Consider the following 15,484-nt stretch of genomic DNA (forward strand, 5'->3'; position numbering starts at 1 on the left):
CTTAGGAAACGAGTCAAACAATACAATTTTATTCTTGAAAATCTAATGAAAATGTTCCACTAATTTGAGAAAACTTTCGATATATAAAATTACTGATTTTTACCTGATAATCTCTTCAATTTTATTATGCAAAAACTATCAGGCAACTAAAAATTTTGCAAAGGCATTAATAGTTTTTTAAGGTTCAAACATCTTCCATTGATGTTCATTAAAGGTTTATAGATAGAGAGTTAATATTAATCGATTGAATACTATTACACGTATCTTATAGTGTGAATATGAAATACAGTATAGGTGTATTACAATATATACAGTTTAGCTGCTATTGCTATTAGTTAGAAAGTAGCCTGCTTACAGATTTTTCTAAAATATCCACCGAACGTCTAACACCATCTGCAATACGCGAATAGAGAACAAATCAGATAAAAAAATTTAGATTAATTAGTATAAAATTGACTTTGTTACATACCTAAAGTTTTAACAGTCGCTATTTGTTCTTCTGATAAAGCTTCATCAGTTTGCGTCATAAAATCGTTACCCAATTTTTCGTAAGATCCTTTAATGGTAGCAATACCTTGCAATGTCTAGTTACATACAAGAAAGTATAATAATTTTTTCTCCCAAGCTAAAGTAATGAGACAAATACATATATTTTATGGATAATATTTTGCTTACTTGAGAGAAGTGAGCTAATAAGCTATCGACACGTTTCACTACAAGTCCTAGAGCTGCACAAGATGACATCGAAAAGGATTATGATTTTAGGCTTACGCTAATCTGAATCGAGCATAAAATTTGACATATAAGTCCATTTACCTGACAATCTTGGCGAGGGCTTTTGGCACCAAGTTTTAATTTCTGTTTCATAACAGTGGGAGAAACCCGCCATAATTTGAGCTAACGTTGACAAGGTTAACTTAAGCCGGCGCAAAATTGGCCTAATCTTATTCATGTCGTATTCACATGGGGAATACTAGCAAGCAAAATAAGCACATGTTAATTATTCATAAGGTTAACACTGAAGTTTAGCTAGCCAAAGTTATTCGTTGTATCTATCTATTGCTGCGTACGCTGCTTTTCAAATCAGCAAGCTGATTTTGCCTTTCAACCAGTTGATCAGCGATACTGCTGGCAGAGTCCAACAAATCTTTATAACTATAATTGATACAGAGAGATAGGATGATTCGGAACAACTATTATGTTGAGGTATACGAAATGAGGCTGTATATACAAGATTGTAAGAATTTTTTCATGTCAGGAGGGGTATCAGAATTTGATTTGATCTAAAAATAGCTTACTCTTTTTCCGTTACTGATGCACTTTCACTTCCCCTTGTAATATTAGTTAGATCATAGGGGAAAAGATTAATATTGGTTAGAAAGACCTGCTGTAAATTTTCTTGATGGCATATTTTATCCATAAGTAAACAATTGCTAGTGAATTTCTTTTCCAGATGACCGCTATCAATGGCAATTTTTAACATTACTTGAGATCGGGTGATTTGTTGACAATGATTTCCATTTCTTAAGTCAAAATTTTATATACCTTCCCATTTTCTGACTCTGATCAATAGCACAAACGACATCGATTAAAGTATTCATAAAGATTTTCTGCTTAGAAGCTGGGCATGTCCCCTACATGATCATGAATTACACCGTGAGGAAAAGTTTTCTACATTTTCAATTTGCTATCAACGTTGACAGGATTCATAACAGATATCGAGTAATATAATTACCATAGCACAAGCATAGACTTACTTTAATCAACTCTATATCGTGTGTTGCACATAAGCCCAGAGATGAAGCAATAAACAGCAATGCTTTTTGAATTGAGAAACAACATCAACAATGAATTGGACTCTTCAAGTATCGTTTCCGACGTCCAAAATTCATTAAGGTACATTTATATTATAATAATTGATAGACTAAGACTGAAGAAGTATCAATCTATATAAAGTAGAAGAGATGGAATAATATCCTGATATCCCTTATTTTACTAAGAACAACCAACTAATGAGACGCTTACTTTGTAGCCTAGAATCGCCTCGACCAGAAGCTTGTATTGTTTGGTTATCTAATATTTCTTCAATACTAGGTTCTAATCTAAAAGTAGACAAAAAAATCAATCGTTACGATCATATCATAAGCCGATAATCTAGTTATTTTCCTCATCATCAAGCCATAAAGGAATAGTATAGCGGTATCCTTAGATGCTCACCTAGCAAACAGCCATTGCAGTAAGCGTATTCTAGCTTCTCCCGGTTTAAAAATCAACTCGGTCACCCATGATTCGTCGACATCTTCAACATAAGGGCAATCGAGACTCTACACCATCAACGATTACAAATGCTACTGTCATGATCATCATATATCACTCCAGCCATATGCGAAATCAATTTCATTTCACTTGTTAGTAACTGTTTACTTTTACTTGGAATACTGCGTTAATATTTTGGTTAAAATAGCTTAAATGTAATTGTTGTACCTCAAGCCGTTGGACCCACGTCGATCCCGCCATAACGATTTGAAAGAGTTTCCTTGAAATTGACACCGTACTCAGAGTACAGTAAGTACAGTACTATGTGTACTGTGACTGTAACTCCGACCTGATAGTAAATCTAGGCATAGTGCTCTTTCAATTCATTGAGTAGCCGACGTAGACTAAGGCGACGAAACGGTTTGTGGATGGCTTGCGGAGAATTACAGTACAAAGTGCGTCGGATGGATGGATAGAAATACTATAATCCTTGCAACTACTCTCGTATCCCAGCTAGCATTTGCAACGGAATCAATTGCAAGATGATGCTGGCTGCAAGCTCTTATATTTTGCAGAATTGATGGGTTAAAACAAGAGATAAACTGGGAATAGAAATTATTCAATATCGCAAATATTATTCGTTGGTCATTAGGGGTCATTTTGAATGCTAGTAGCTCTATTTTACTGAGCTAACTCCATCGCTGGTCAGCTAATATTGCCATGGCCTTCTTCTTATCGAGGTTACGACCAGTAGCTTCTGCTTATATCCGCTTACTAACGAGTTACGCGGTCGCACCTCGAGGAAAAATCAATATCTCCATGCCATGTAAATTGGCTCGCATTATTCCTATGATGTCTGACGATCAAATGTTAGTTCGGTTAATTGATCACGATGGTTATCAGGTAGATCAAGTATTGCAAGTTGATATCGAAAAGAATAATACCAATCATCGCTCAGATATCAAAATCAATAGCAAGCCTGAACTGATGCAAGACTTACGCAACAAGCTGCAGTTCGAACTTCAAGTTCCTATGCATTACGGTATGCTATTTTCAGTTATGGTATTTATACTCCAAGAAATTGATAATTGCTAAACCCTCTCCCATGTAATTCAAGTTGATCTAGTCGCACTTTAGCAACTTGTGCTTTCTGCATAATGCAATATACGTAGATCTGGATATTAACTTGGAAGATGGAGATGTACAAATTGAAAATCTAGAGAGTCGGGCAATTAAAATTAATTTACTGAATGGTTCATGTGTGACCAAGTCCTTGAAGGTGATGCAGTATAAATTAAGGCTTTACGTTTCAAATAGACTGATCAATTGTGTTCTTACTATATGTTTGATAATTCTTATCATTGTTACGCTCGGGTGATGAGACTTGCGGTATAACTGAATTTCCATATTTACCTTAATAAATTAGTCTACCAATCTAGAAATTGAATGTAAATATGGAAGCATCACCAATCACTCCTATGTTTTAGGCGATTACATTGCGATCTGCCGATCTTCTGGGGTAATATTTCCAATTCTGTATTATCAAGAATTAAAATGATCTGTAGCATGTAGCTTGTAGGCGATATATTTTGCTGAAAAGGAGAGACACAGTAGATACAAATTAATGCTCTGTTCTTATTCTTATTATCGAATTTAGTATATAGCATGCAATTTTTCTCGTCAGCTTTTTTTTATTTCTATTAGGCAATTTTTGCAAATAAGCTTCAGGGTTCAACAATATCACTAACAACTGATAAAGGTGATCTTGTGATGGCTTAATAAAATATTATTGTACTGTGCTAAACGTGTGCAACCTTCCGTGTACTTTGGACAAGTGCGGTAGTTATAATAATATAATTTATAGAAAACTTTCATTGTAGCATGTTGTATACGAATGCTAATATTAATATATTTATTACAGGTAATGTAGCCGTTGAATCAGTATATTGCAAATCAATGGATTGCAAATCTGAAATGGGTTTAATTCGTTTAGGCAGTTGTCATGGTAAATTCTAGCAGTTGTGTTCTCAAATCATATTATTAGCTGTAAAATGTTACCATGATATCCTTCATTCTGTTATTAGTTGTTGGCCTTACAATATATGAGTACGACTAGATAAATATAAATATGATCTTAGCTAACGGATACCCTAAACATTGCAGGTCATATGAATGTTACAACATCATTGGCAAACATCGATATTGGTATTGATAAAATCTTACTCTTTTTAGTTTACGATTGTGGGTATATTTGAACATTTTATAGTGATTAAATGAGGCCTGAATTCATATAGATAGTCTATCTGGTAGTGCTGAAATAGCTTCACGGGATGGTTCAATTTCCATTCATGTTGATGCCCATGCAATCGGAAATGTAGATTTGCAAACAACTGAAGGTAATTTTATATTATGTGTACGCTTGTTGAATACTGATTGTCAAAATTCAGTTATTTTTTGATGGTTACACAATATGGATAGTTTTGTCAAACTAGAGTTGCCATACACAATAAATTTGAATGAATTTTACAGGCAATATCGACATTACTGTACCATCGAATCTTGGAGTTTCTGCCCATTTCATTGCTTCTCATCTTGAATTAGACAGAAAGGTATTCTTTCTTTACACATAATTATTGTCGTATCTCTGCATTATCACCGGCAAAACATAAAAACTTAAATATTAATTATTTGTAAATCATTTTAGCTTTCATTGTCAAACTCAGTGTGCACAAATGATTCCTATAATGGTATGTTTATATTTTCGAACGAGTATTGCCGTCACTCTTAATTACGTATATGAAACCAATTAGACATTGTATGGGTCATCTCATTAGGTACTATTGGTAATAGATCATCGCAGACTACTTCATCGGTTTTGAATGCATTTGCTAGAAATGGTACGCTAGCAGTAAGAGTAAAGGAATGGTTTGATGTGCTAAAGTTTAAAAACCCCTAGTTAAATAAGCTGTAACCGGAAGCCTTTATGGCTAGTTCGGAGCTACTGTGGAATATTGCAAGCTTACTGATGCTTTATCTATTAGGATATAGGTATAAAACACATAAATTCCACAAGGTTTGATTTTATTCCTAATGGCATTAAAAAAATGAATTTTCATCCAAAAATAATTTGATCAGAAGTTGTTTACATACATTCCATCGCAAGTGAATAAAATAATAATCAATTAATTAATGTAGTGGCATCGGGTTACAACACGCGAATATTTACCAATATTGGATATTAATTTCATTGTATGATACATCGATAAATGAAATAAAATGAAAGTCAAAAATGACCTAAAATTACTGTCATTTATAGAATATATGTGTATGCGTACGCCAGTTTAGAACTAACATTTAGTATTCATATTATAAAATTGGTAAATACCATTTAAGCTTTGTTGAATATAAACCTAACTGGATATAATACTGTAGAAATGATATTACAAACTATGAGGATGGTATATCGATCTGCGATATTCGTAATGTTTAGAAGCCCACTAAATTGTATATTACATTTTAACGATATTTACAAATTGCAAGGCAAATGTTATAAGCACTAAAGCAATCCTTTTCAATGATCGGTAAATAGGCAACATCTTACAATAATTAAATAGTATGTACCTAGAATCGGATAATGCATCTGATTCCGATTTGGTGACGATTTTATCAATACCTATCAGAATAGTGATCATTTTTACAAAACAACGTTGCAATAGGCTATCAATACATGAACTACTTTTTGATATCTCCTATTTAGCAAGGTCCAGATTACGTATATATATATGCTATAGCGAAATTTTTCTTGAAGTAACCGTAGAAGTGTTGTCATACTAGTGACGCATGAGTTCCATGCAATTTTCTAAAATCTGGTAGTCTTGGTCCATAATTGTTAACACTCAGATGATCTCTGCCTGGCGAACGCCCACTTTCGCTAATATTGCTCTCATCGTAACTGTCTTGTTGGCTTGGTACTGAACTAGTGTTAGAAAATACTAAACGTTCCGAAAATTCATTGCTAGGATAGTTATCGTGTTCCCGCTGCCTTCCAAGCAAGTCACCAATAGATCCTGACAAATGACTGCGTGAATGATTACCTACGAGTACAATATTAACAAATTTACTTAATATACTTTTAACAATAAGCGTTCACAATCGGTTCTTTGAATTTCCTTTTAAAGAAGTGCTATCAGCATCCTGTTAAACACTCAATCTCATACCGTTATCAAGCTCAAATCCTTTTCGGTTCAAGTATGCTACAGAAGGAGATCGATATGGAGCTTCAGGGAGTAGTGAAGTTTCTTCGCTTATCTGACCAAAGATATTAGGTAAAGATTTATTTCTTGACCTGCCTTCAGTCTCTTGTCTTTTAATTGTATGACTTAAAGAAGAAAATCGCTTTGGTGCAACAGGAGCAGATCGAACATCTGCTAGAGCAAGGTCACTACCACCACGACCATGATTGCTGATACCGTAATGTTCATTAATTCCATTAATTCCATTGTTACAGTAAGAGGTGTCTACTTGTTGCTCCCGAAAGATACCGCCTTCAATATTAGAATCTAAACAGTTCACGCATTTCGTTGTAATTAGTAAAGTCCTACAAATTTGATCCTTCAATCCTATTTACTCATACTATGGTAAGGTAAAGCAAAAGTGAAAATTTACCCTCATGGCGATAAGTCATTGCACCATTAATGTTCAATTTTTCAAATTCACGAAGACTTTCTTCAAGTGATATAAGCTTAAATTATCAGGAAAGGTTTTAAAGTCTTATTTAGACAAATTTTTTATTACACTAAATCTTTATACTGAAACTTAAATAACTAAGCTTGTCGATAGAGAAATAGAGTAAACGCTTAGTAGACCTCCCCACGTCAAAGGTATCCAAATTATTTACCTTATCTACACTCTTTCTATGGAATGCGTCACAAGCCTGATTCCAAATATTATTATTTCCACTGGTAGTTCTCAATTTCTAACAAAAAATGATCAAGGATATACATAAATTTTGCTTTAAGCATGTAACTGTCACTGCAAGGGTAAATACCAAACGATTAGTAGAGTATGTTTACCATTATTGATTCAATCAGTTGTCTCTGTAGAAAAATATCTTTTTTCAAAAGGACGATATCATTCTATCAAAGTTAATAATATAATCAGTCATTTTGTAATACCAGCACAATTTCTGCAGACTACATATTGTACGTAAGCTATTCCCCATTCTTATACTTACTTTTCGATTTGTTACCTCCAATTGACGAAGTGAAAGGCTGCTCTCAAGATCATTGTTTTTGAGAGGTTCTAGACATTCAAAACTGTATGGAGATCCTTCCGGTAAAACACCAGTGATTTCCTATTTGACGTAAAAAAATATTATGAGAGGTTTCTTCGCAGATATTAAAAATAATAATTAGAGCTTATTATACATTAACGTATTACCTTCTCTTTCAAACATAATTGTCGCAACTGGTCAATTTTATTTTGTAACTTTGCAACTAGCGCTTCTTTCCTACTCGCAGAAGTTTTTGTAACACCATCCAACGCTAAACTAATAGCAGGATTAGGACAGGTGTCTAGAATTGAAGGATATTATTACACCTTAATTTTGTAAAGTAGCACATTATTTGAGCCATTCAATAATTACAATAATTAATGTGTGCTACTAACTGGATTTAGTAAAGCTACTTCTTGTATTATCGTCCTGGTCTATGTCAAGCGAAGTTAACGATCCTTGTGATAAATTGCAATGAGTATGCGTTATCTCTTCGATCATATCTTTCGGATTCTTAGTTAGAGGAACCTACAATCATTATCATCGAAGCCTTAGTAAGGATCAAACAATAGAATGAAAAGATGGTACAAACTATAGTTGTTAACATACTTTCGTTTTACTCCTAGATAGATAGAACTGATGTTGATTTATAGCTTCTAGCCAAAGTCTTCGCGTATTAGATGCAGAATAGCCATACCAGACTTGAGTAATGATATAACAGCTATTGAAAAGCAATCTACTATTAAGTATTAACTAGGCTACGGTAGATGTTTGAGTTTGTAATAGTAAATTCTATTAAATAAATCTAATTTCGAAACAAGTGTAATAACATTCTACTTGAAATCAAGCAAATCTCTATTTTTTACTTGAATTCTCTCCTTTCGAGCATGTTTTTATCCGAATTTTGCCTATGATTACAAAATAAAATGATCAATCACACTAAATGATGAAGTAGTTGGATACTGAAGTGTTTCTAGTATTAGCGTATATTTACGCAAAGGCTATAAATGTGTTGTTTTAACAATATGTCAGGGTAAAAATCATAAATATAGAAGGTACAGCTGCAAATACCTTGCGACTTTGACTTCAATAGTAAACTTTCGGTCTTTAAAGTATAGATTCTCTAGCTGCTTCCACGCGTAAAACTGTTAAATTAGTAAAATAACGTTAAAGTTGCAACATTATAAAATAACATAAACTGTTCAAACATCTATGTCATCGCTACACACAGTCTTCATTATAGCTATCAAGGTCAGTAAATGAACATTTTCTAACAACTATGCAGTTATATCTCAAGTAAGATTTATGAAAGTAATCAATAATTTATCACCTCCTGACATATTTCTTTGTCTTCATAACAGAACTGTCCGATTCCTTGAAGACTAACCCCCACATAAATTTGTCGCCCAGCTTCATTCTAGTCATATTATAGTGTAGAAAATTGAATAAAACAACACAAAATGTACCAACAATAAATCGTATTCTACATTTACTTTATATGGTATCTAAATTTAAAATTTCTGCATTAGTAACCAATGAATAAAGTCTGTATACGAAACCGATAAGCTTAACGGAAAAGGATTCAAGCTTTTCCATGTGCAATGTAAATATAGGGTAAACTTAAGTTTATGATTATTTCAGGACTAGTAAAATGGTCTTATAGTTTACAAATCGTAGAAGCTATTTACCTGCATTTTAAAGAAATGCAATCCGTACGTTGGGATATCCTGCACAATCGACATAAATCTATCCGTAAAGGTATACAAAGGACGTGGATAATTTAAGGCCATTGCATTAATTTTTGGCTAATATTATCTGAATTAATTAAAGTCATAAGTAATTTCAATGTATATAAGTCATTGCAAGCTCAACATCAATAGCGTATGAATAGATTAATAATTATAATTTCAAAGTAAGTATTTCTATATTGCAATTGCATAAATGCTTTTTCCTTTAAAAACATAAAAAAGAAAAAACTACCGACTTCTGCTCTCAAATTAAGTGGAATAAGTGCATGACAAGCAAATAACAATTGTATTACCGATGTGGTATTTAAAATGAGATGATTTCGATAGTAAAACGAGCTAAATCAGCCCATTGATAATATTGTAGTGAAAGAAGATATTGTACAAAAAAAATGGACGAAGAGCAAATTCGGCACATGTGAGACAGTTGAATCACCTCATGATAGCATCCCCTCGGCTCCAACCGTATATTTGACAGTAGTTAGAACAAATTTTTCCTCTTCTGTTCGTTTCCATGAAAGAAAAGAGATAAATCAACAAGAGTATTACAATCCTTTCAAAATATTACTCAGGCAACTGTAAGTTATTTCTGTTCAACAGTTGATTGAACAATTCCAGTTCGTTACATTGAAGTGCTGCATTTATTTAGTATACAAGTCACTAATAAAATGTACTGAAAACGATAAGTGCATTGAATTTAAACTTACAATGATGATAAGGCTGGATCAGTTTTATATATAATTGCTGGTAGAAATTGTGTGCGTTTTAATTGCTCAATTGCAATCTCCTCGCTTTTAAAACAAAAAAATTACAATTACGAGAATAGCATTTTAAATTAAATCAAACATTTAACGTTTGCGTAACCAACTAGTTATCTATATCGACAGAGATATATCTGTTTCATGTACGGTGCTCAAGGTACAGTAATGAGAATGACTTACTAAAAAGATATTACCTTAAATAGGGCATTCTAATTGGTGTGTTATTAAATACATAATGAGGATTTTAATTTAAAAACATTTAAAATTTGATGTACTGTACTGTAGAATTAGATTCACAAAAGAGAGATAACAACGTAGTTATTGATAAAAGATCCAGACATAAAAGTTGGAAAATGCCATTAATACTAGCTCGCTGTTTCCATTCAACACATTTGATGTAGTTAAATTAAGTACTGTACTACAGTACAATTAGCATTGTTATACGGGTATTGACCATATCAGGTTGAAAAATCACTTTGAAAGTAAAAATTTTTATTAATATAATTTGTTTTCTTTTTTATTAGCTTACCTCGTAAAATTTCCTCTCGAAGCCTAAATAAGATAAAATTGATGTTCATGAGCACAAATAGAGCAACATGGAACCGAACCAATTCGTAGTCGATAAAAACAAGGAGTAAATAACTTAATTAAAGTAAAGTAAAATAATGAAATCAGCAAAAATTGATATGCAGCAGTTAAAATGTTCTGCTAACGTGCATACTATGTTTAGGGTACGCCACTGCAGTTCCAGGATAGTTCAAAATTAAAAATATGACTGTAGCATTACTAATATAATTAATACGATTTCTTACAAATGCATCACGCAGTATAGAATCAAAGACATAAATAAGTGTTGTACGACTACTGTCGTGGACTACCGAATCAAAAGAGTATTTGGTGATCTATGCTATAGTAAAGAGACATCTTTCGGCTCATGTAGTACCAAAACGGTTTTAAAATTCAAAATTTATCCAGACCTGTAAGACTAGAGCCGCCAAGCGACACAGTGTATCGTAGGTGCACTCAAGTCGACCTTGGGAGATAAGTTGACGAACTTGCATGTAGAACATGATTACTGTTGTGCCATCGTGTAACAACGAGACATCATCGATGTAATGGCGAACGCTAAGAGTCATCCTTAAGACAGATTGAGGGGGCATTTGCTCCATGACGGGATTATCCATTTGAAGCCAAACTTCTTCTCCGCTAGTTATGGGTGATAAAGTTTCAAGTTTATATCAAACGAATTGCTTTACTATACGCCTCTAAAAGCCAAAGGGTTTCCGAATGATTAAAATACGACCATTATGGCATACTTGTATGTGCTATACTACATATCGAGCTGAGGTTTTGAGGGAAGAAATAAGTTACTAGTAAAGGTCGTTATTGGTTACAATACAGCGATTGGGACTATTGCTTTTATTCCATCATGACATAAAAAGCATTCTTCAATTTTTAATATTGATTCGTAGATGGAAATGTCTCCTTCAAAACTAAGTGAGATTAAAAATTTAAAACTGTGACCATGTTAATCTCTCCATACTCCTCTACTACTGAGTACCTTTGATGTATAAGGTACTGTACGAAAAAGATAAATTAATTACTGCAGTGAAAAGATAGGAAGAATGGACACTGGATCTACATTTAGCAATCGGATATAGGATATAGTATTTCCGTAGCTCTCTCTACCCTGCTAACGGTAGAAATGTTGTTGATCATACAGTTAAAAACAAACGAATCATTCCTTTGGCAAAGCGTAAGAGCGATTGTTGCCAAGTCATCAATGACAAGACCCAACTTGATACAGTGAAAAAAAACTGGCTGTACAGTAACTTAAGGAGTCGATTTTCAAGAGTAGTACAGTAAATTTAGGATAATTATTATGTCTCCGCGTATTTGCAGGTTCCGAGATTATAAAAGCATTTACACTTCACTATTGTATAAAAGAATGGAAAACAACGATATTGGAATTTCTAATCTAATCTGCAAGCGAATCAAGCTTATATTAGTTGTATTGTCATTATAGGATATTTGAACTATACAGTACAAGAACCTTCGTCCATGACATGAACCAGACGGTACTAGTCAATTCTTTCTTGCATATTGTTGTTCAGTATTTAATATGATCAAACCATAAGGTACGTTGGACTGTTACGATGGTCAATGAAATGGCGTACAGTAGCAGACAGAATTATTTGGCGTTACTGTAATTCATAATCATCTACATCAGTACTATCGAATCATTTATTTATGCTAACCAATTAATCTCGTTTGCGTTAGACCATTGGTAGTTATAGAAAATAATTATCAATTTAATAATATCGATTTCTATTTGTAATTTTTGCAGGCGATTGAGTAGCTGGCAATATAGTAAGAAAACTACAAAGCATTTTAATTTTAGGATAAAATGATTTTAATTTTTACATTGGAAATTAGATTGTAATGTCCCTTTATTCCGTGTTTTAATAATTCGGGTCGCTATTTTTTAGTCCAATATCCAGTCCAACTTACATTTCATTTCTGAAGATTAGCCCAAAGTATTCTCGTTCAGCTAAATGGATCTCAGCGCAAATTCTATCAAGTAGTTCTCTGGCTAATAGTTTTTCCTATGAACAAAAAATAATTGAACCCCATTCAAAATTATTATTCATATCCATAAATAGTAAGTATTATGCAGCAATCAATCTTCCAGAATGGAATCTGGTCTTGAATAAGAGACATTCTTTCAATATCATTTGTAAGAGAAAATTCCAGCCTAAAATTAGAGTATCCAGACAACGTCTAGCTAGCTTTCAATGACGATATGATTTGATTATTTCAATGGACCATAAAAATGTTTTTCTAACGTCGGGGATAAAATCAACATAGTGAAAAGATCTTTCATACTATCGGCCAGGCGTCTGCATTGCCAACAATTTGAGAAGAAGTAATTTTGAGACGTTAAAAGTTGCAAGTAACTCTTTCAAAGTCGACGTAAAGGGTAAATTATGACACTGAAAAGTAATTCGTCAATTTTGACACTGAAAATAGTTAATAAAATTAAATGGAAAAGAAAATTCATTGCCAACCGCAAAATATGGAGGGGTAGTCCATTCTAGCTGGAGTAGCAACGCCAAAGCTAAAGTAGAATCATACTATCGATAGTATGGTGTACTGTTGTTTGAGTATGTTTCTATCTTGGTCTCCAAGTTTGCTCTTTTCCCTTTCCGCCTTGAGGAAACTGTCGCCGACAGTGACTGCATTAGTTTCAACTCATTTTCTAGCGTCAACCGTCTCGGACGTCAAACACTGGGTGCGTACGTCCTCAAATGCCGATCGAACACAAATCATTTTTCACTCACACAATGAGTGTTTGACACAGTTCAAGTCAGTCACTGCAGTTGCAAAATTGAAGTTGTGAATTAATTAATTCCCCCCCCCAAATTCTTTGACTCAAAGGGCAGAGACAAACTTTGTCAATAAAAGTGGGAACGATTTCATTCAGTAATATCTCGTTTGATAAGACATACTGTATCTCGGTCTAGGTGAGTACCATCGAAATAAAGAATGGATCTTATGGATTGATCAATGATTACGGATTAGCAACACTACTGCAATACAGCACTCAATTTGGCGTAGCTGCAGTCGACAACTAGCTTTGGCTTTGAAAATGTTCCACAAGTAAGAAAGTACCCAGGATACGAGTACAGTATGTAAAGTAATGAATTCGGAAAGAGCACAAGGAAATACTCTAGGTCATTATAATGCGGTGATAAACTTGAACATTGCATAATTATACTTCATGTAGCATGTACCTACTGAGTAAGCGAAAGTGTTTTAAGCATTTCCAGTCATAGTCGATCAATCCAGTCACTAGATGGCATTTCAGATTCAACCTCTTCAACAGAAGGCTACATCGTATTGTCACAACATAAAGCAATGATCGCCGATGACACTAGCACTTTACAGCATATTCATTGGAGTATAGTAACATCGAGAGTGGACGGTGTCGAACCTATACTCCTGTTCAAGTCTAGTGATGTGTCAATGATAAGATTGGATACGATAGTACTGTCTACAAGCCGGTTAACTTGAGGAACAAGCTTGCTAAAGTAGAAATGGATTCATTGATGTCGAATTCAAGAAATTGGCATTCTGTATTTCTAATTCACTGCAGAATAATTTACTCTCTGGGTGACGACGACGTCACTCAAGTACTGTATTCCTGTACGTCCACTATTTACAGAGTATGTCTCCTCAATCATTATTATAATTATCGCAAACCTGTATATGGGTATGCAACCTCCTTCCATCGAGTAACACAACAGTGCAAGTTTTGCCGTCTTCGTTCATGATGAAATGCTGCTGCAATCAAAAATGCGTAACTTCACCACAGACAGAATGGGTGGTAGTTTATCATTAGCCGTTAATGCACCCTGGTGTCATTTTTCGCTGCCAGTAAAAAAAATATTATCATTTCAATGCTTTGAAAGAAAGAATAAGGAAGCGGCGATCGTTGGAAGTGCGCACTGTCGAAATGAAAAAGGGTCCACGGTTCGGATCGGTAAGTGACTGTCAGGAATCTACTGTAAAAGATAGTTTTACACTGACAGAGCATGCACAGTACGTGTACAGTACATTGTACAGTACAGTACAGTACTGTGTGTACAATCCTACACACGTGACCAGTCATGTTACCGAGCCGTCCGAGCGTACAGTACAGCATTTTCGTTACGCCTGCGTATACGGGATGCAAGTTATGGGAGTGACGCTTACTGGGCTCTTCAATGACGTCACGGTACGGTACTGTACTGTGGACCCGTAATTTCTATAGTAATTACTGTAATATGGAAACTCAATCTTCTGATCGGTCCGAAAAGCAGGAAGAGAACTGCCTGCTATAGCGAAAGAAAGATGCCTTTGGATTGATATCTTGGAACGAATTGAAATTGAAATAAAATAATGTTACCATAGACAGTATTACAATATATTACTGAATTAGTGGTACTGTATAGACGAGTCTATTTTAACATTCGAATCCATTCAAAGTATATCATAAGGCTTCCCATGTTAGAGTAATTGAATTATATATGTAAAATTCAAAATTGAATGGACATCTTCAATCGATACTGACAGATTCAGGCCAAATATGTAAAGCAATAAAATCCACATATTTTCCTATCATCAAGATTTATGCATTCGAATTGTCCTCAATCTCAAATTAATTGCCACCTAACCTTAACCTACCTTTACCCCTTCACAATCGAAACTCTGAGTTTTATATTGTGCGACTTAATGATCACAAAAGTTACAAGGTAAATTATCTCATGCAACCATACTGTAGTAGCGACATTCATTGAACCATCTATACCGCACTCCACGATCATGGATTACTGGATGAATGACAGTAAATTATATTACATAATTGTTGATTGAAACAGGTGCTCGTGATACTTGGCACATTTATTGGC

General features: G+C 34.1%; 3 protein-coding genes across 3 annotated transcripts; 1 reads left to right on the plus strand and 2 right to left on the minus strand.

Annotated features, from left to right (window-relative positions):
• Positions 1 to 331: 331 nt before the first annotated feature.
• Positions 332 to 2,517, minus strand: TRIADDRAFT_56918 (uncharacterized protein; the record flags this gene model as incomplete). Its single annotated transcript, XM_002113062.1, has 11 exons — positions 332 to 393; positions 470 to 584; positions 676 to 728; positions 817 to 973; positions 1,071 to 1,155; positions 1,299 to 1,460; positions 1,546 to 1,634; positions 1,758 to 1,819; positions 2,026 to 2,102; positions 2,218 to 2,324; positions 2,485 to 2,517. 11 exons carry the CDS (start codon positions 2,515 to 2,517, stop codon positions 332 to 334), a joined length of 1,002 nt encoding a protein of 333 aa, XP_002113098.1.
• A 459-nt stretch (positions 2,518 to 2,976) lies between these two features.
• On the plus strand, positions 2,977 to 5,511 carry TRIADDRAFT_56919 (uncharacterized protein; the record flags this gene model as incomplete). The annotated part of the gene is made up of 9 exons (XM_002112626.1): positions 2,977 to 3,298; positions 3,429 to 3,535; positions 3,961 to 4,015; positions 4,178 to 4,261; positions 4,551 to 4,652; positions 4,786 to 4,865; positions 4,961 to 5,003; positions 5,091 to 5,164; positions 5,452 to 5,511. The coding sequence occupies 9 exons, from the start codon at positions 2,977 to 2,979 to the stop codon at positions 5,509 to 5,511; spliced, it is 927 nt and encodes a 308-aa protein (XP_002112662.1).
• A 570-nt stretch (positions 5,512 to 6,081) lies between these two features.
• TRIADDRAFT_56920 (uncharacterized protein) lies at positions 6,082 to 11,203 on the minus strand (the record flags this gene model as incomplete). Its single annotated transcript, XM_002113063.1, has 15 exons — positions 6,082 to 6,350; positions 6,474 to 6,815; positions 6,922 to 6,997; positions 7,154 to 7,231; positions 7,490 to 7,609; positions 7,696 to 7,829; positions 7,924 to 8,056; positions 8,138 to 8,249; positions 8,395 to 8,436; positions 8,600 to 8,673; positions 8,859 to 8,945; positions 9,217 to 9,274; positions 9,981 to 10,064; positions 10,564 to 10,586; positions 11,012 to 11,203. 15 exons carry the CDS (start codon positions 11,201 to 11,203, stop codon positions 6,082 to 6,084), a joined length of 1,824 nt encoding a protein of 607 aa, XP_002113099.1.
• Positions 11,204 to 15,484: the final 4,281 nt, after the last annotated feature.

The sequence above is a fragment of the Trichoplax adhaerens genome, genomic scaffold, assembly GCF_000150275.1.
Source record: "Trichoplax adhaerens TRIADscaffold_5 genomic scaffold, whole genome shotgun sequence".
NCBI classification, from domain to species: domain Eukaryota; kingdom Metazoa; phylum Placozoa; class Uniplacotomia; order Trichoplacea; family Trichoplacidae; genus Trichoplax; species Trichoplax adhaerens.